Consider the following 19,419-nt stretch of genomic DNA (forward strand, 5'->3'; position numbering starts at 1 on the left):
CTGCTGAACACCTTATGCCGAACACCTGCTTTCCTTCTGGGACTCTGGAATTTAGGTGTGTGCTAGACAGAGGGTGCCTATGTGACCAGCTCCCAGTAAAATAAAACCTTAGGTACTGAGTCTCTGATGAGCTTCCTTGGGAGACAATATTTCATACATGTTGTCACAACTTTTTCTCTGGACTGGTTTTCTCTGGACTTCGCCCCTTGTGCCTGTTCCCTTTGCTGATTTTGTTTTATATTTTTTTGCTGTGAAAGCATAGCTGTGAGTATGACTATACGCTAAGTTCTCTGCGACCTCCTACAGATCACTGAGACTTGGGGTGGACCTATGATACACCATGTTACACAGGCTGCCCATAAACATTTGAAACCTCCAGCACTTCTGTTATTTTCAGTGATACATTAACCATCACTTCAGAAAGCTGACAACTGTTTGTAATGCAAAGTAGGTATAAACATGTTTCACTGAAATCTAGAAAGGGATTAAATATGGTTTGCCTTTCCTTTCCAATTGCAGATATGTGTTGGGAGTTGGGATTCTTGGTGCTGTAGCACTGAAACCAAACAACAGACTCATTTTATTATTCTAGAAACAAATCCTTATCTTAAATAAAGAGACAATGAGGGGTGCCTGGGTGGCTTAGTCAGTTATGCGTCTGACTTCAGCTCAGAGCATGATTTCATGGTTCATGAATTCGAGCCCCGTCTTGGACTCTGTGCTGACAGTTCAGAGCCTGGAGCCTGCTTCGGATTCTGTGTCTCCCTCTCTCTCTGCCCCTCCCCCCTGTTCAGGCTCTGTCTCTCTCTTGCTCTCTCTCTCAAAAATAAATAATAAACATTAAAAAAAAAGACAACGAGCTTAATATATCTGTGTTACTGATTGATCATGTATTGTTCCATTATTCTCACTAAAAAGTTTTTTAGATATGTATTTGTATAAATAGATTATTACTTTTATATTTTATCATTTATTTTCTTAATTTTTAATGACTTTGATTTTCATTGTATTTATTAGTATAGCTACATTCTATTAATGGCAAGAGATCGTGGTTTTCCATTTCATGAAGTTGATATACAGTTTCTCTCTAAAATAAACATATTTAGGGGCGCCTGGGTGGCTCAGTCAGTTGAACATCCAACTTCAGCTCAGGTCATAATCTCATGGTTTGTGGGTTCGAGCCCCATGTCAGGCTCCGTGCCATCACTGGAGCCTGCTTGGGATTCTCTCTCTCCCTCTGCCCCTCCCCTGCTCGCACTATCTCTCTCCATCTCAAAAAGAAACATAACAAACAAACAAAAAAATTAAAAAATATATATATTTAAGTTTAAAGAGTGAGCTCACAAAACCATTAAAAAAAGAAGGAAAACGAGGATGTGGTAAGTGAACATAGGTGATGGTACACGGGATTTCAGTGAATTGTCCTTTACTTTCTGTGCATGCTTGGAATTTTGAATAATAGAAACACTAGTTAAGAATTGCTAGCAGTATGTCAGCCTTTTGCTCACAAAACAACTAGCTTTTCCATGAAAAAACTATTTTATTTTTTTTAATGTTTATTTATTTATTTTGAAAGAAAGAGAGACAGCTTGCAAAAGGGAGAGGACCAGAGAGAGAGAGGGAGACAGAGGATCCAAAACAGGCTCTGTGCTGACAGTGGAGAGCCTGATGCAGGGCTCGAACCCAGGAACCGTGAGATCATGACCTGAGCCAAAGTTGGACGCTTAACCCACCTAGCCACACAGACAACCCCCAAAAAACTATTTTAATGTATTACGTTCACAGGAGATAAAGGAAAACCTCCAAACATCGACATGTAAGTGTACACACGCATAAATAATATCATTGGGTAAAACCAAAATAGGGAACTGGGCAAAATGGTTTGGGCAAATGTAAAAGTTAAAGCAGCCCTGAGGGAAAATGGCAGTTCTGTGATTGTGCAAGGAAGTCTGGAACATGCTATAGGACAGAGCGGCCGATTCTGAGTTTCCTACATTAGGACAGAGACTCCTGGAAGAATATGAAAGTGGTCCCGTGTCGGCAGTGACTACTGGCTTCTGGAAGAATCAATATTAACTCTTTTCTGAAAAGATATCCCCTGTATCTTGGTGTCAACAATGACTGTGTGCATTTGAAAAAAGAGCCAAATAGAACCATTAGAAAAGAAAAAATATTTAGACCTGAGGATTTCCATAGATTAGGATAAAACTGATATGAGTATGCAAAGATTACCACCACGAGTAGTACAAAGAAACAAACCACCATGAGTGAGAGTCAGCAGAAAAACAACATTGAAATCCTTAAGAATTTCAGGTAGTGGAATTATCAAATACAGCCTATTTAAATAATTATAACTATGTGTTAAAAGTTTAATTCATTCATAGGAGTCAGGGAACCCTGACAACAAAGGCCAGCTTCTACCAGCAAACTATTAAGTATTTGCCTTCCTGGATTATTAAAAAAAAAAAAAAAAAAGCATTCATGGGTTATCCAAAATGATTTTTAAAGAACCAAACAGAACTTTTAGAAAATGAATACATAATGGCTGGATTAAAAACTCAGTGGGTGGTTTAAATAGCAGATTAAGAACCCCTGAAGAAAGAATTAGCTAGAATGATGTATAAAGAAATTACTTGGGATGCCATGCAAATCAAAGGATTTGAAAAACATGAAAAAATGTTATTTGAAAACATGAAAGAGAAGTTAAAGCAATTCAGAGTGACATTTACAAAAAGTAATCGGTACGCTGTTTTAGTGAAGCTATGGAACACACACACACACACATACACACACACACACACACACACACACACACACAAACAAGAACAAGGAGAAGATCTTGAAGTAGGCATGGGGGGCACAAGAAATAAGTAAAAGCAAGCAAGCAAAGAAAAAAAAAGTCAGAGGGAAGAAAGAGTCCCCTACAAAGAATTGAGAATCATATTGACAGCAATTTTGAGTCAGCTTTCCTAGAAGCAGAGCCTGAGACAAGATCCTTCGGCACATGATTTACTGACAGGGCTCTCAGGAGAACCTTTAAGGTATAGGAAAACAGGACAGGGCAAGGGAAGAAGCTAAGTAAAATGTGGTTTCAGATGAGGTCTAGTCTTTCCCTGATCCCATGAGGATGCTCTGGATCATGTATGGCACCACTGAGTTATATCAATTTGAGGCAAAGAGGGGTCAACCATTAGTATACTCCTATCACTCAGTTACTGGCTACACGTATCACCTCCCAGACATTTCCAGACAAAGCAGTATCCTTCTGCTGAAGGGTAATTCTCCAGAGAAAAAGGGAGCTCTGAGCCATGAGTAATCACCACAGAAGTTGGGGAATGGATGCAGCAGGTAGTCATGAAGATTTAGGTGGGGCACCAAGTGCAACAGCAGAGTCCTCAGCAGCAACAGTGGAAATCAGAAGGTAGTGGAATAATATCTTCAAAGTATTGAGGGAAAAAATAACTGGCAATCAGGAATTGTGTGCTCAACCCAACTGTCTTTAAAAAAATTTTTTTTTCCATTTATTTATTTTTTGAGAGACATAGAGAGACAGAGCACAAGTTGGAGAGGGGCAGAGAGAGAAGGAGACACAGAATCCGAAGCAGGCTCCAGGCTCGGAGCTGTCAGCACAGAACCCGATGCGGGGCTCAAACTCACAAACTGTGAGATCATGACCTGAGCCGAAGTCAGACGCTTAACTGACTGGACCACCCAGGCGCCCCCCCAACTGTCTTTTAAGAATGGGGATGAGAGGCGCCTGGGTGGCTCAGTCAATGGAGCGTCTGACTCTTGATTTCAGCTCAGGTCATGATCTCATGGTTTGGGTGGTGAGTTTGAGCCCTGCTTTGGGCTCTATGCCTGCTTGGAATTCTCTCTCTCTGCCCCTCTCTCTCCCTCAAAATAAATAAATAAAAACTTAAAAAAAAAATCTATCAAATATTCCAAAAAAAAAAAAAAAAGAAAAGAATGGGGATGAAGGAAAGTATTCCTGAATAAACAAAACCTGAGTTTATGATCCTAGACTTCATTAAAATTACTTCTAAAATTTTCAGGAAGAAGGAAAATGCTCTCAGGAGGAATGTCTAAAATGTAAGCAGGCGTAGTGGCAATGAAACTGGTAAACATATAGGTAAATCTAAATAAATACGTTCTGAATAGAAAAATAAGAATAGGAATAAAGGGTTGGGCATCATCCCCCCAAAAGTGATTGATTTAGAGGGAAATATTACAGTTCCTAACAGGATGGAGACACCTGGAAACAGCCTAGGAACCAAAGTGGTTGGTCAATCTGTCAAATTAATGTGAACACTGTGGGAGCTTCCCGGGCAACAGAGGGTGAGTAGGTCTCGGTGAAGGCACGGGACAGAGCTGACAACACCTAAGACGATGGTTGTGCACTGGGGACTGGAGAGAGGGTGGACTATCATGTTTCCATGTGTCCATTTGCTGTCCCATACATTCCACTGAGAGACCCTTTCACTCCCTCTTATTAAAAAACCAACTAAACAAAAAAACCAGTAGCCAGCCCATCACTACTGCTGAAACCAGACCAGAGTGGGGCATGGTTAACTGAGATTCAGGCAGACTGGCAAGTCCTAAGTGGTCCCCCTTTTACACTCTCTGTCCATATCTCCAAGGACTGGGTGGTTCTAGATAAAGGTGACAATGAGCAGTGCCAGGACACTGATACAGAGTATGTAACACAGCTGCCCTCTCCACTCTTTGGTAGCTCTCCACACCTTTCTCTCCCAATTCATCACATAGAACACAGGGCACAGGTGTTGTTTTGTTTTGTTTTGTTTTTGTTTTTTTAGGCTCTTCTCTCAGGTATTCATCACCAGGACAAGGGGCTAAAACCCCTAGGAGAGTAAGAGTTCATTCAGAAAGATAAAACACCGTCTTAAAGGAAAAGATTCAATTGAACAACCTACATCAAAGGAGGCAGTGGGGGGAGGGTCACATCAGTTATTGCAGCGTGACCTGGCCTATCCTGATTCACAGAGGGAAACAAATATAGGGAAAAAGACTTTCGTGAAATCCCAACTAAAAGCCACTAAAATTAGAGAAATATGTAAGACTTCAGATTGAAAGTAAGATTGAAAAAACCACACCTAGGGGTGCCAGGGTGGCTCAGTCAATTGAGCACCCAACTTCGGCTCAGGTCATGATCTCATGGCTCGTGAGTTTGAGCCCCGTATTGAGTTCTGTACGGACAGCTCAGAGCCTGGAGCCTGCTTCGGATTCTGTGTCTCCCCCCTTCCCCAGCTCGTGCTCTGTCTCTGTCTCTCTCAAAAATAAGCAAACATTAAACAAACCCAAAAACACACCTAGTCATATTATAGTGAAATCTAAGAACATTGGTCACAAAGAGAAATTTCTGTAAGTTTCCAGAGAGAAAAAGTAGATATCACATAATATTGAATGAGAAGAACAAAATCAGATGACTGATACTACCCCAATTCAAGGATTACTATAAAGCTATAATAGTCAAGACAGTGTGCTATTGGCAAAGAATAGACAAGTATCAATGGAACAGAATAGGGAGCCGAGAAACAGAACCACATAAATATAGTCAAGTAATCTGACATAGGAACAAAGACAAGACAAAGGAGAAAAGACAGTCTCTTCAACAATGGTGCTGGAAGAACCAGACATCCACGTGCAATAAAATAAAATAAAATAAAATAAAATAAAATAAAATAAAATAAAATCTAGGCACTGACTTTACACCTTTCACAGAAATGAACTCAGAGTAGATCACAGACCTAACGTAAAACACTAAACTATAAAGCTTCTATTTTTTTTTTTTAATGTTTATTTATTTTTGAGACAGAGAGAGAGAGACAGAACATGAACGGGGGAGGGGCAGAGAGAGAGGGAGACACAGAGTCGGAAGCAGGCTCCAGGCTCCGAGCCATCAGCCCAGAGCCCGACGCGGGGCTCGAACTCGCGGACCGTGAGATCGTGACCTGAGCCGAAGTCGGACGCTTAACCGACTGCGCCACCCAGGCACCCCAACTATAAAGCTTCTAGAATATAACATAGCATAAAACCTAGATGACTTTGGGTTTGTTGATGATGTTTTAGATACAACACCAAAGATACAATCAATGAAAGAAAGAATAGGCTGGACTTATTAAAATCAAAACCTTCTGCTCTGTGAAAGACACTGTCAGAAGAATCAGAAGATGAGCTACAGACTGGGAGAAACATTTGCAAAAGACACATTTGATAACAAACTGTTACCAAAATATACAAAGAACTCTTAAAACTCAACAGTAAGAAAACAAACGATCCAGTTAAAAAAAGGGGCAAAAACCTTAACAGACACCTCATCAAAGAAGACATACAGATGACAAATAAGCATATAAAAAGATGATCCACATTGTATGTCATTAGGGAACTGCAAGTTAAAACGATAATGAGATACCACCATCTGCCTATCAGAAAGGCCAACATCTGGAACACCCATACCACCAAATACTGGTGAGGGTGCACAGCAAGAGACTCTCATTCTTTGCTGGTTGGAATGTAGAATGGTACAACTACTTTTGAAGTCAGTGTAGCAGTTTCTTAAAAAACTAAACATACCCTTCCCATACAATCCAGTAATCCCGCTCCTTGATATCTACCCAAAGGAGTTGAAAACCTAAGTCCACACAAAACCCTGCACACAGATATTTATGGCAGTTTTATTCACAACTGCCAAAACTTGGAAGCAACCAAGATTTCCCTCAGTAGGTGAATGGATAAATAAACTGGGATACATCCAGACACTGGAAAATATTATTCAGTGCTAAAAAGGAAGGAGCATGAAAGGACATGGAGGAACCTTAAATGTATAGTATTAAGTGAAAGATGCCAATCTCAGAAGGCTACATATTGTATGATTTGAACCATATGACATTCTGGAAAAGGCAAAACTATGGAGACAGTGAAAATATCAGAGGATTCCAGGGGTTTGGGGTGGGGCGAACAGGAGAAACACAGAGGATTTGGGGGGGCATTGAAAGTACTCTGTATGATACTATAATGGTGGATGCGTGTCATTACACATTTGTCCAAACCCAAAGAATGTACAACATTAAGAGTGAACCCTAATGTAAACCATGGACTTCAGATGATTATGATGTGTCAGTGTAGGTTTATCAACTATAACAAATGAACCATCTGATGGGAGATATTGATAATGGAGAAAGCTGTGCATATGTGGGACAGGGGTACAGGAGAAATACCTTTCTCTCTTCCTTACAATTTTTCTGGGAACCTAAAACTTCTCTAAAAAAATACAATACAATACAATGCAATACAGTACAATATAATACAATAAGATACAATATAATCCCACAACACAACACAATACAATACATGGTCCCACCAAGAAAAATGAGCAGATTATCTACAGAAGGATAAAATGATAAGAACCATTGGAGACAAGTAGAAAAGGGAATAATATTTGTCAAGTGTCGAGGGAAAGTGACTGAATTTCATGTTGTTAAATTAATATTTAAACATGAGGGTAAAATAAATTTGAGATATTATGAGGCACGTATAGCCATTGGAAGGTTTGCCACAGAGACACATCTTGAAAACATTATTACGGGAAACTCTTCAGCAAGAAGAGAAATGAATCCAGGAAAATGCCATGGGCTAAGGAAAATAAGAATGAGTGAGTTTGTTTGTAAAGTTTATCATTTTCTAAATGAGCAAGTGTCAGAATAAACAACAGAGCAAGTACCAGAATGTATATAATAACAATACAGAAACAAAACTCTAGAGAATGTGCTGGGGTATTTTCTTGTTCATTGGATAGTATGCATGACTTTAATAAGCTTCTAGAAAAAAAATGAGTTAGAAGCAACAAAATAAAATGGATCTATCACTTTGAATTAGCAAGGAAAAAAATTAACCTAGATAATGAAAGATAGTAAGGAATATGAAGAGGGCTTGGAAGTATTTAATGTGCAAAAAGATGACTGAAGTGTCTAAATATAGAAAATAATCGCATTTAATGTAAATGACTTAGAAGTACTTCTGGAATGGAAGGAAGGGTAAGGATCTTGGAAAATCCACTCCTTTATAAAGGTGATGAGAACAATGGCGAAAATGGTCAAAATCAACTTTTTTTTTTCAGAATTCTTTAAATTAACCAGCGAAAAGCTTGCAATAATCTGAAAAGTGTCTATTCAAGAAAAACAGCTGAATCTTGGTAAGAGCTTTGTGGTGTTTTAACTCACTCTATTCCCATGCCCTTCACACAGCTCCAGTTGAAAAACAACAGCTTTGCAACCATGGTTGCTGTGAAAAACAGCCATCAAGTAGACACTGGAAGTGGAAGAATGCGTTGGGAGCTCTTCAAAAAAAGTCCTATCCTCAGAGAACTTCCATTATTTGACTTGTCTAATGTCTTCCTTGGAAAGCTCCATTCTTGGGTCTTGGTTTTATTTGACCTGAGTCAGAGCTCACTCTATAAAAGCAGGGTATTTGTCAAAATATCAGTGGCAATTCTTTAACACTACAATTGTCTGAGGTGGTGTAATAAGTTTGGGGTAATGAGAGGCTGACCAAAAAAATTAAAAAGAAAAAAATTGAGGAATGAGACGTCCATAGTGGGGTTTCGCAAAGCTCCAAAATATTCCTGGAAATCCAGAAGGCCATGTGCATGTGTGGGGCTATAGGCATGCACAAGAAAGACCCAAGAAGGCCCTAATCTCTGTCTCTGGCTGACCTTGAGGCTCTGAACAAGTAGGAAGTGAAGGCTAAGAGCGGTCACCTGTCTGACTCAGCGTTGGAGGCATGAGCCAACATTCACACAGAGCCCCTCAGCAAAGTCTGAGAGACTTATTCCTTCCAGGCAGTTAAGGAAATCTGTGCAATCATTAGCTAACTACTAAAGCAACCAAGCAGAGACTTCAGTAGTCACACACAACAAAGAATACAGATTTTACAGCATTAGTTCAGGAAAGGAACCATGTAACCCAGCAATTCTACTTCTAGGTATACACCCAAGGGAAATTAAAACATGTTCACACAAAACTTGTACATGAATGTTTACAGTAGCATAATCCATGATAGCCAAGAAGTAGAAATGACCTAAATTCTGTTAACTGGAATATGATAAACAAATTGTAGTCTATCTACACAATGGGATATTATTAAGCAATAAAAGGAAAGACATATTGATTGATACATGCTACAATATGGCCAAACCTTGAAAACATTATGCTAGGTGAAAGAAGCCAGTCTTTAAAAACTATATATTGGGATGAGCACTGGATGTTGTATGGAAACCAATTTGACAATAAACTTCATATATTGAAAAATAAATAAATAAATAAATAAAAACAAAACAAAACCAAAAAAACCTATATATTGAAAAAGTTTTAAAAACCTATATATTGTACTTTTCCACTTAAATGAAATGCCCAGAATAGACCACTGTATAAAGACAGAGTAGATTAGTGGTTCCCAGGGACTATGAGAGTGGTGATGGAGATTGGGAATGACTGCTATGGGTACAAGGTTTCTTCTGGGGTGATGAAAGTATTCTAAAATTATATAATTAGGCTGGATACACAGCTCTGTGAGTGTACTAATAACCACTGACTTGTACATCATTAAATTAGAAATTTGGTAACAAAATGTTAGCTAAAAAATCCCTTATACCCTGAAACTATAAGGCATGCTGTCAGATAAGCCTTGGATTGAAGAAGAAGTCATTTGGGAAATTATAAAATATTTAGAAGTGAATAACAATGAAAGCATAATGTGTGTCACAGCTAAAACAATACCAAGAATACTTTCTTTTAATAAAACAAAAAAGAATGAAAAAATGAACTGAAGATTCAAATGCATGATGGGAAAAAGGACAATAGAGTAAGCCCCCTCACAAGGAAATCATAAAGATAAGGAAAGAAAAGAATAAATTGGTGGGGTTGGGTGGATGGGTGGCAATGGAGAGCTAGAAGGAAAAAACAAATGACTCAAAAAATTTTCCTTGAAATGATTACTGAGATAAATAAATCTCTAACAAAATCTGATAAAGAATGAAAATCTCAAATAAACACTAGTAAGAATGGACACAACAGAGGGGCGCCTGGGTGGCTCAGTCAGTTGGGCGTCCAACTCTTGATTTTGCCTTAGGTCGTGATCTCATAGTTGCGAGATCGAGCCCTGGTGTGGGACTCCACGCTGGCAGTGCAGAGCCTGCTTGGGATATTCTTTCTCTTTCTCCCACAATCCCTCTCTCCCTCAAAATAAATGAATAAATAAACATTTTTTTAAAAAGAACAGACACAACAGAGATTTTAAAAATAAAATGAGATTTGAACAACGTGTCAGTATATTAAAAACCTTAGATGACATGTACCTTTCTGACAAATATCAAGATACTGAAATTGGTAAAAAGGAACAGAAATTTGAAAAGGTCAATGTCCATTTAAAATTGAAACTCTAACCCCTAACATCTTTCCCACCAAAATAATCCTAGGCTCACATCACTTTACAAAAGAGTTTAGCCAAACTTTCAAGGGATTGATAATACTTGCCTTGCACAAGATTTCCAGGAAATAGCAAAAGAGAGAATGCCTCTCAGTTCATTTTATGAAGCTATATAACCTTAATTTGAAAGCTGGATAAAGACTGTACAAGAAAAGTATAGGTCCATTTCACTTATGGACATAGATCTAAAAATTCCTGGAGGGGCGCCTGGGTGGCTCAGTCGGTTAAGCGCCCGACTTAGGCTCAGGTCGTGATCTTGCAGTCTGTGAGTTCGAGCCCCGTGTCGGGCTCTGTGCTGACAGCTCAGAGCCTGGAGCCTGTTTCAGATTCTGTGTCTCCCTCTCTCTGACCCTCCCCTGTTCATGCTCTGTCTCTCTCTGTCTCAAAAATAAATAAACATTTAAAAAAATAAATAAATAAATAAAATAAAAATTCCTGGAATTCTCAGCAACATTAGCTAATGAAATGCAACAGAATCCAAGCAGTTTGCCATTTGTGTTCAACGGTTCCCAAGACCACCCTCTGGTTCAATTACAGTTAAAAGGATACAGTTGAAAAGATACTACAGTGAAAGGATACAGATTAAAATCAGCACAGAAAAGGGACACAGGGCAGGATGTAGGAGAGACCAAGAGAAAGCCCCCAACTGTCCTCACTCAGTGAGGTTTACAGACATTGCTTAATTCTCCCAGTAGAAATGGGTGGCAAAATGGAGAAACACTCACCCAGCATTGATGTCCAAGGCTTTTGATGGTTGATCATACTGGCATGACTGACACTTGCTTGTGGCTGACCTTCAGTCTCCAACATCTCCAGAGGTCAAACTGATACTATACGGCCCAAGGTATCTACCAGAATCACATTGTTAGTATAAATTATCTGGTGTGGCCCAAAGCCTCAGGTAAATAAGGACTCTCTTAATGGCAGGATAGTCCAAGGGCTTAGAAGGGATCTTCCAGTAGCCAGGCAATAGACAAACTTTCATTTGAAATGTGCAGGATTTAGACAACTCAGACCTGCTGAGTTAATCTTTTACTGCATAGCATCTTAAGGGACTAAAGTAGAAAGATCATGTGATTCCTCATTAAACGTAGAAAAGACATCTGATACAGTTCAGCATCTACTTAAAAAAATTTTTTTAAAAAGATTAATTTGATATCTGCAAAGCCAAGATACTAACCTTCTGTCAATTTTTGTTCAAAGGCGAGTGGGGGGTATATAAATAAGACAGCATAGCTGCAGGTAGTTGCCAGCTATGGTGGGAATCATGGTGGTGGCCCTACACAGCTGAGGTTTGGAAAACTCGTGGCTCCCTGTGGGCTTTGCAGAGAGATCTGGGTCTGAGCCTAAAGTTCAACCACTGGTTGTCTCAGGAAAAAAGAAAAAAAAAAGTATGCATACATCTGTAAGTTTGTCATCAATTTTACAGATATAAAGGATGTGCAGTAAAAAATTTACAAATGACAATAAAATATAAAATATTCCTTATTGCAAATTCCATCTAGCCAATTAGTTTTCATAGGATGCTTTCATTGCTTTTTGGCAAATACTTTTCTTCAGTCCACCTATGTTTGCAATTGAGAAATAGGATAGTTTGGACATGAGTGTTAATAATACTTTTCTTTAGGTTAAGGAGGAAGGTAAAAGTGAAACAATAAACACATATGTCAAAATCTGACTTGTTTGCTCATGATGTTGTTTTTGAATACTCAAAGAATACTGCCTCAATTTTTTGTGTTATTCACAATATTACTACTACAGATACAACATGTATTTTTATATTTAACCTGCACTTTAACGTTTTCTCCATCACTTTCTTAAATCTAGACCAGGGGCTGGTAAATTGTGGTAAATTATGGCCAAATCTGGCCCTCTGCCTATTTTTATAAATAATGCTTTTTGGAATACAGCCTGCCATTCATTTATACTTTTGCCTATGTCTACTTTTGTGCTACAACAGCAGATTTGACTAGTTGCAACAGACTCTGCTGAAATACATTTACTATTCTGGACTTTCTAGAAAAAGATTGCCAGCCCTGGTCTAGACAATTAACATCACAGTAAATCAATCCCAGACATGTAGCTTTTGCCTATTTCTGTGATGTAATTAATTTCACCACTGCTCATTTTAAGCTACCAATGTGACATCACTAAAGAGATTGGGAAGAGATTATCAGAAGCACACTGTATGTATAAGATAGATACAGCTTCAGGAGAATAGATAATGGTAAAATGTAGAGAAATACTTAGAAAGCAGTGTTTTGAACATTATTACCTCTGTTGTTAAAATAATTTATTGTTCATATAATTTCTTTAATTGTAAGCTTATATAATTTAACTTTAATAATGGCTGGATTTAATAACTGGCTCCTGAGAATAATAGGATTCCTGAGAATTTAGCAACCAGCTCTCATGAACTGGTCCGAGAATGCTCCAGCACACCACTGGCCCGATCTGCACCCAGCTGTATGACCAAAGCCGAATCACTTAACCTCTCTATGAGACAGGGCATGCAATAGAATGCAGGCCAAGCCATGCTTCTCCACTTTGTCTCCCACGTACTGCTAACTACCGAGTATCTGGGACTAGCCCACTCGGTTTACAAAGTCTTTGAAATCTGTTATTTCGTCTTTTAAAATGTTTGCAGTTGGTTTACAAATTTTTATGATCAAATTTTGGTAGGGGGAGGGGGACATTTATATGAGTCTTGTGTCCTGTTTGTTGCAGGATGGCTCTGGCCTACGCTGAGCAAGGGCCAGCGGCCTATTTCAGGTCTCCCTTGCCCACACGGTGGCTTCAAACAATCTTAGCCCTTAACACCGGGCGCATTAAAAAAGGACAAGAGGGCTGTGTGTTAGGAAATCCAAAAGAAAAAGATTAAAGCAGTCCTAGGGTCAGGGTGAGATGCTCCCACAGTGCCAGCAGCCCTCTCCTTGTGATGGGTGTTGCTCACGGGGGTGGTGGAGATGCTTTCTGGAACATGGCTCACCTATGTGGTCACCAGCAAAAAGCCAGGGGACTAAGTCAGGATCACATGCAGCATCTAACCAGAGTGTCCCCTTTACCCCCCTTATCCCTGTCCATCAGAGCAAGATGCTCCTCAGCTTTCCTTCCCCCTTCATGCTTCCCTCATTCTATCTGGGGTGGGAGGGTGGGATGGGTTCCATCTCTCACTGGTTCATTCCCCTTCAGAGCAGTAGAGGTGGAATTAGCATCAGCGGCTGAGCTCATCTACTTTATCATACTTGGGCAGACAACTTAAGGACATCTGAACATCTGAGCTTGGTTTTTTACCCTTGACACCAATAGTCCACATTTTGGACTAGATAATTCTTTGTTATGAAGGGCTATCCTGTGCCCTGTAGGATGTTTAGAAGTATGAGGGCCAGGAGCACTCCAGTAGCACCCCACAAGTTATGACAGTCAAAAATGAGATTTTTGGCAACTTTAGATGTTGCCAAATACCCCCTCGGAGCAAAATATCCTACAGCTGAGAATCACTGTTTTAGTTAAACCAGTAATCTTTGATTCTTATCTCAGTTTGAGCCAAAACTTTTATATCATTATAACTAATAAACCGATATAACCTTTATTTCTGTTTCTGAGAGAAGAAATATATAGCCTAGCTGTTATCACCTCCCCCCAACACACACATTGACCACCAGCGATGGGACTGTTGCCATCTGACTGCTGAGCAGTCCAGTTCTAAAATTCCACCCTGAGGGCTGCTTACCGGGGTCGCTCGTGGTACCAGTGTGCCTTAGTGTAGGTTCCTCATATGAGTACTTCATTGGCAAGTGTGAGTTCAAGAACCGGGAGTGACGGACAGGGGTTATAAAGCAGAAAAGGAAGGAGCGCCGTTGCAAGGATGCATTATCAAATTGGCCACTTCCTGAGGCACTTGCTGCTCGATCCTACAAGAGAGTTAGAAAGCTATATGAAATATCTGAAGAGTCTTTCTGAGGAGAAAAAGAGAGAAGCATCAGTTGCTGACCCCATTGGTCAAAAACGTGTCCATGGGGCATCAACCACTCCCCATCCCGGCCCTTCTGGGCTGTTCCTGTCCTGGTGCTGACCAGTTCCAACAGCCCCAGGACCCCATGGGATCAGGACACAAGTCATGAGGCAGGTGAGAACGCTGAGGCGTGGGTCTGAGGTGAAGCCCACTTAGGTTCCACCTGCTGGAGTGGAGTAAGATGCATGGTGGTGAAATAAGCAGCAGATGAGGCCAGGAGGATGTGAAATGGGGCATGAGGTGTTTAATATACTTGCCCACCTGAATTTGTGCATTGCGATTCATTCCTGATACCCTTCTCATATTCTAAGCCTCAGCTTTTTCTTTATAAAATGAGGATAATCACCTCAAGCTTGCAGGATTGTTTTGAGAATTAGAGATCCTGCTTGTATAAAGCCTGATCAGGATGTCAGCTCAACAAATACACTAAGTGTAAGTGTGAGTGAGTGTGTGAGTGTGTGAGTGTGTGTGTGTGTGTGTGTGTGTGTGTGTGTGTGTGTGTGAGTCAGATGTAAAGTCTTTCCAATTGACCACAGGGGTCCAGTGTGGTGAGGCCGAAGTGACCCTTTGTGTGAGCCGCGAATTATGCTTATGCCGCTCAGACAGCCAGAACTTGCTCACTCTACAGTTAACCTTTAGTGAGCAACTACTGCGTGCCTGGCCCTGGCGACCCAGGCACCAGAAAATTCCTGATCATTGCGCTCTAATTGCTCACAGGCTGGTAAAGATGGGCAGAAAACAGCAATCGCAGTGGTAGAAGCGAGCCCTGGAGACCAGGGGAGGTCAAGAAGTCCTTGCGCGGTGGTGGAGCAAGGCAGGCTTTTTCTGCAAGGAGAAAATGTACCAAAACCTGGAAGGCTATATAGGCGTTAACCAGGCCAAGACGGAAGGCAGGCGAAACGATTCTCACCAGGTTCGCTGGTGCACCCCCGCCATCGTTTACTGGGACCCCGTCGAGTGCCGGGTGGCGGTCAGTGCAGTGGAGGACAGAAGGGTGCGTGAGAAAGGCCTACTGCTCCCCCCGCCCCCCGCCCCTACCCGGGGCAGAGGGAGGCGGTGCGGGAGTGAAGGAACAAATACCACACTCACGGGGGACGGCGGCCACTAGAACAGACTTCATCCTGCGCTCGCTCACTCGTTCACAACTCAGAAAGGATTGGACTCATCCACTCCCTTACCGCTTCATTAAATTTTTAGCCAAAAAAGAATGCGAGAGGTTGATGACTTTTGGTCTCTCGACAACCGTTCTTCCTTATGTTATTTTATATTTCAATAAGAATAGAGGTATAAACAAACAATAAAAAGTCCCCACAAGCTAGAGAATTCTTTGTGCCTCCCCTTCTCCTCCCCCCACTCCACGCCCACCACCGCTCCGGACTGCGCCTGTCTCTTTAAGAACCCGAGCCTCCGCCTCGCAGGGGCGGGGCTAGGAGCCGGCTCTGGAGGCCGCGGCTGCCCAGTCTCAGAAGCAACGCTTCGGTCTCTTTAAGGAGGCGGGGCTCTGCCCGGAGGAGGTGGAGAAGTTCCGCCCCCCGGATCTCCGGCTTCCGGCAACTCGGCTGGACCTGAACCTGCCTGGTACTACTGAGGTTGGAGTCTCCCCCCGACCAGCTGGACGCCGAGCCCCTCGAGGTGAGGCGGCCGGGACTGCGGGGAGAGCCCGGGACGCGAGAGGCCCGCTGTCTCCTGCCCGCCGGGCCGCTTCGGCCCAGATCCTCCCCCTACAACCCTGCCTTTGCTTTTTGGGCAGCCCTTGCCCAGGCCTGCCGGGGCTTAGGGTATCCCAGGCTGCAGGGTCGCCGTCACTCCAACGCCTACTAATTGCTCGGCTGTGCACTAAGCGCCTTACACTCACTGTCTCATTTAATGGCCCCCCAGCACCGTGCGAGTAGGTACCATTATGAACCCATTTTACAGATGAGAAAACTGAGGCCCCGAGGAGCCTGCAGTCATACAGCGAGGACAAGCAGAATCGGGAATCAAACCCAGGTCTGTTTGACCCCAGAGCCTGTGCCCTTAACCACTGGCTAGGCTGAACTGTCTTTGCTCTTGACTGCCCTCATAGCCACCTCTCAAACTCCAGCCTCCCGTTCCTCACCCTTACATTTCCAGGCTCTTAAACTCCCACAGAGTGAGTGAGATTGGATGGAACCTTTGGACTCCCTATGGTTAGTTTCTTTATATCTGTTGCTAAGTGGTTATCTTTATACAGACCTGTCTCACCCTACCAAAGAAGGAGGCAAGGAAAATAGTACCATTTCTAATGCTGAAACAAGATTTGTTTGCGTATATTTTATTCTGGTATCTTATGAAGTTTATTTATTTTTCCTTTTTAGACCCCTGCAAAATTTCTTCTTAATAATTGGGAGAAGACCCGCTGGCTGGATGGCAGCTGTAGGTGATTTGCAGTTTGAAGGTACATCCGTTGGGGGCCCACCTTTTATGATCAGTGTTTCCACAGTCACAGCAATGGGTTCTCATTAATATACTGGCATATATATTTATGAAGATTATTTCAAGCATCTTGGTACAAGTATGTTGGGCACATCCAGGTTTTTCTGTTTGTCCACATCAGTTGTTCTTTTTTGCTGAATAGCCCTTCAGATTGGTAACGTCATTTTTTTAAAGATGTTTTTTAAGTTTATTTATTTATTTTTGAGAGAGAGAAAGAGAGAGAGAGAGAGAGAGAGAGAGAGAACACAGGCAGGGGAGGGGCAGAGAGAGAGAGGGAGACACAGAATCTGAAGCAGGCTCCAGGCTCTGAGTTGTCAGCACAGCCCAGTGTGGGGCTTGAACCCACTAACCATGAGATCATGACCTAAGCCGAAGTCCAACACTTAACTGACTGAGCCACCCCAGGTGTCCCCAGATTGGTAACATCATTAATTTAATACTGTGATTACAAAATAGCTATAGAGTTACTGCCTTAGTTCAACAAATATTTACTGAACATCTACTTTGTGCTTAGAACTTACTAGATGCAGGAGATAAAAAGATAAAGGAGGAGTTTTTTCCTCTGCTGGAGTAGATAAAAGTGTAAAAAGCTAATTATGATGAAATGTGATCAGGTCATTCCTTCACTGGATCAATAAGTATCTCATGAATGTGACTATGAGCCAGGCAGTTGTTCCAGTTATCAGGGACAGAGGAGTGACAGTTCACTCCCTAATGTAGCTTTCAGTCTGATGAGGGAGACATTAATTTGATAAATGATCACTTACATATATATCCACAGACTATGAAAATGTTGGAGGAACAGTTTATCACTCACAGCCTAGAACCTAACCTAGACTAGGGACTGACGAATGCTTATTTGTCTTAAAAACACTTGCACAGCACTTACTATACGTCAGGCCCTAGTTTACATGCTTTCCAAATATTAGCTCGTCTAATCTTCATGTTAACTTTATGAAATATTTATTCTCCCTGTTTTACCAGTGAGGAAACCGAGGCAGAGAAAAATGAAGTAATTTGCCAAAGGCCACATAACAAGTGGTAAAGCAGGGTTTGAACCCAGGCAGCCTGGCTTCACAGCCAGTGCTATCTCACTGCTATCTGAGGAAGAGAGGAGATGTTTAAAGAGAAACCACCTCCTCAGCAAATACTGTCAACTCCATCTTCAACGTACATTCAGCATCTGACCACCTCTCCTCACTACTACCTCTCCCTCACCATGCTCAAGGTCACCATCACCTCTCATATGAATTATAGCCCTTACCTTCCTTCTAGTCTTCCTGCTTCCTCTGTTGCCCCCTTACAGTCTGTATTTTGCAACGAGTGGTCCTTTAAAACTAAGTCAGATCATGTCATTCTTTCAGAACCTTCCGATGGCTCCCATCTCACTAGGTATGAAAGCCAGAGCCTTTTCTGTGTTTGGAGGCCGTACATGATCCTGCCTTCCACTCCCTCTGATCTCTCCTGCTACTCTTGTGCTTTCTCTCTCTGCCCTACCCACATGGGCCTGTCACTGTCCCTCCTAGACACCAAGTACACTCACAGCTTAGGGCTTTTGTGCTATCTATTTGGGAATTTTTTCTCCAGATAGCCACATAGCTTGCTCCCTCACTCTGTTCAAATCTCACTTCGTTCTAGAGGCCCTCTTTGGCCATCCTTTCTGAGTACAGTGTAGGAAAGTACAATGTCAAGAACAGCATATGCAAAGTACCCAAGGGGGGAGGAAGTTTGTTTGACTTTTTTCCCAGGTAATTGAAGGAGGGCTAATGTGCAGAGCACAGATGGTTCGGGGTTGGGGAGGGAGATGAACACAAGGTGAGGTTAGAGAGGAGGCAGGTGCCAAATCACAGAGGACTTTGTAGACCTTGTTAAGGACTTTGCTCTTTAGAACAGAATGTAGGATGCCGTGGGGGTCATGGAAGGCTTTCCTGCGGAAGATGGGAGTTCAGGTGAGAAAATTGAGATTGGGGCTCGTCAGGTGGAAGACCTTGTGTCAGGAAAGGATCAGAGGCCACACATAGCATAGGATATGCCAGCATGTAAAAGTAGAGAAGATGATGGTGGAAATGAAGAACATGCCAGTCTTGTCCTCAGGGAGCTGTGATGGACACCGGTAACTCATATGGAGCAGAATGTGTGGTCAAGTGATCCTGTGAGAGGTACACCATGCTGCGTTCCAATCAAACCATGCTACCTGCCGTTTCTCAGATAGGGGACACATCTTCCATCTTCTGGTTTTTGCCCATCCCATGCCCTTTGTGCGCGATGCCATCCCCACCACATCTGACCATCCTTCTCATGTGGCATCTTCAAGAAGCCTTTCCTAAGCCTGTCAAATAGACAAGTTATCATCCTCCTTTGAACATCTTTGGCCTTTGTACTTCTTTTTTTTTTTTTAATGCTTATTTATTTTTTAGAGAGAGTAAGACAGAGCGTGAGCAGGGGAAGGG

General features: G+C 41.8%; 2 protein-coding genes across 5 annotated transcripts in view; one reads left to right on the forward strand and one right to left on the reverse strand.

The window, feature by feature from the left end:
* DIO1 (iodothyronine deiodinase 1) overlaps positions 1-15,839 on the reverse strand; it is a 41,231-nt gene extending 25,392 nt beyond the window's left edge. Inside the window, exons 1-3 of one of the 3 annotated variants that reach the window (XM_019449214.2) lie at positions 15,605-15,839; positions 14,234-14,414; positions 11,226-11,348 (exon numbers count right to left, since the gene is read on the reverse strand). The gene's annotated coding sequence lies outside the window, so the exon portion shown is untranslated. Of the gene's footprint in view, positions 1-11,225; positions 11,349-14,233; positions 14,415-15,365; positions 15,385-15,425; positions 15,582-15,604 lie in introns of those variants that run through there. The other 2 variants (XM_019449213.2, XM_019449215.2) reach the window with 2 other exon arrangements.
* Positions 15,840-16,018: 179 nt separating this feature from the next.
* YIPF1 (Yip1 domain family member 1) overlaps positions 16,019-19,419 on the forward strand; it is a 37,081-nt gene continuing 33,680 nt past the window's right edge. Inside the window, exons 1-3 of one of the 2 annotated variants that reach the window (XM_019449211.2) lie at positions 16,019-16,147; positions 16,433-16,504; positions 16,852-16,931. In XM_019449211.2, coding sequence (XP_019304756.2) covers positions 16,901-16,931 — 31 coding nt within the window. In that variant the 5' untranslated portion in view covers positions 16,019-16,147; positions 16,433-16,504; positions 16,852-16,900. The remainder of the gene's footprint in view (positions 16,148-16,432; positions 16,505-16,851; positions 16,932-19,419) is intronic. The other variant, XM_019449210.2, reaches the window with a different exon arrangement.

This window comes from Panthera pardus, unplaced genomic scaffold (genome assembly GCF_024362965.1).
Source record: "Panthera pardus isolate Hobbes unplaced genomic scaffold, ASM2436296v1 HiC_scaffold_11, whole genome shotgun sequence".
NCBI lineage: Eukaryota > Metazoa > Chordata > Mammalia > Carnivora > Felidae > Panthera > Panthera pardus.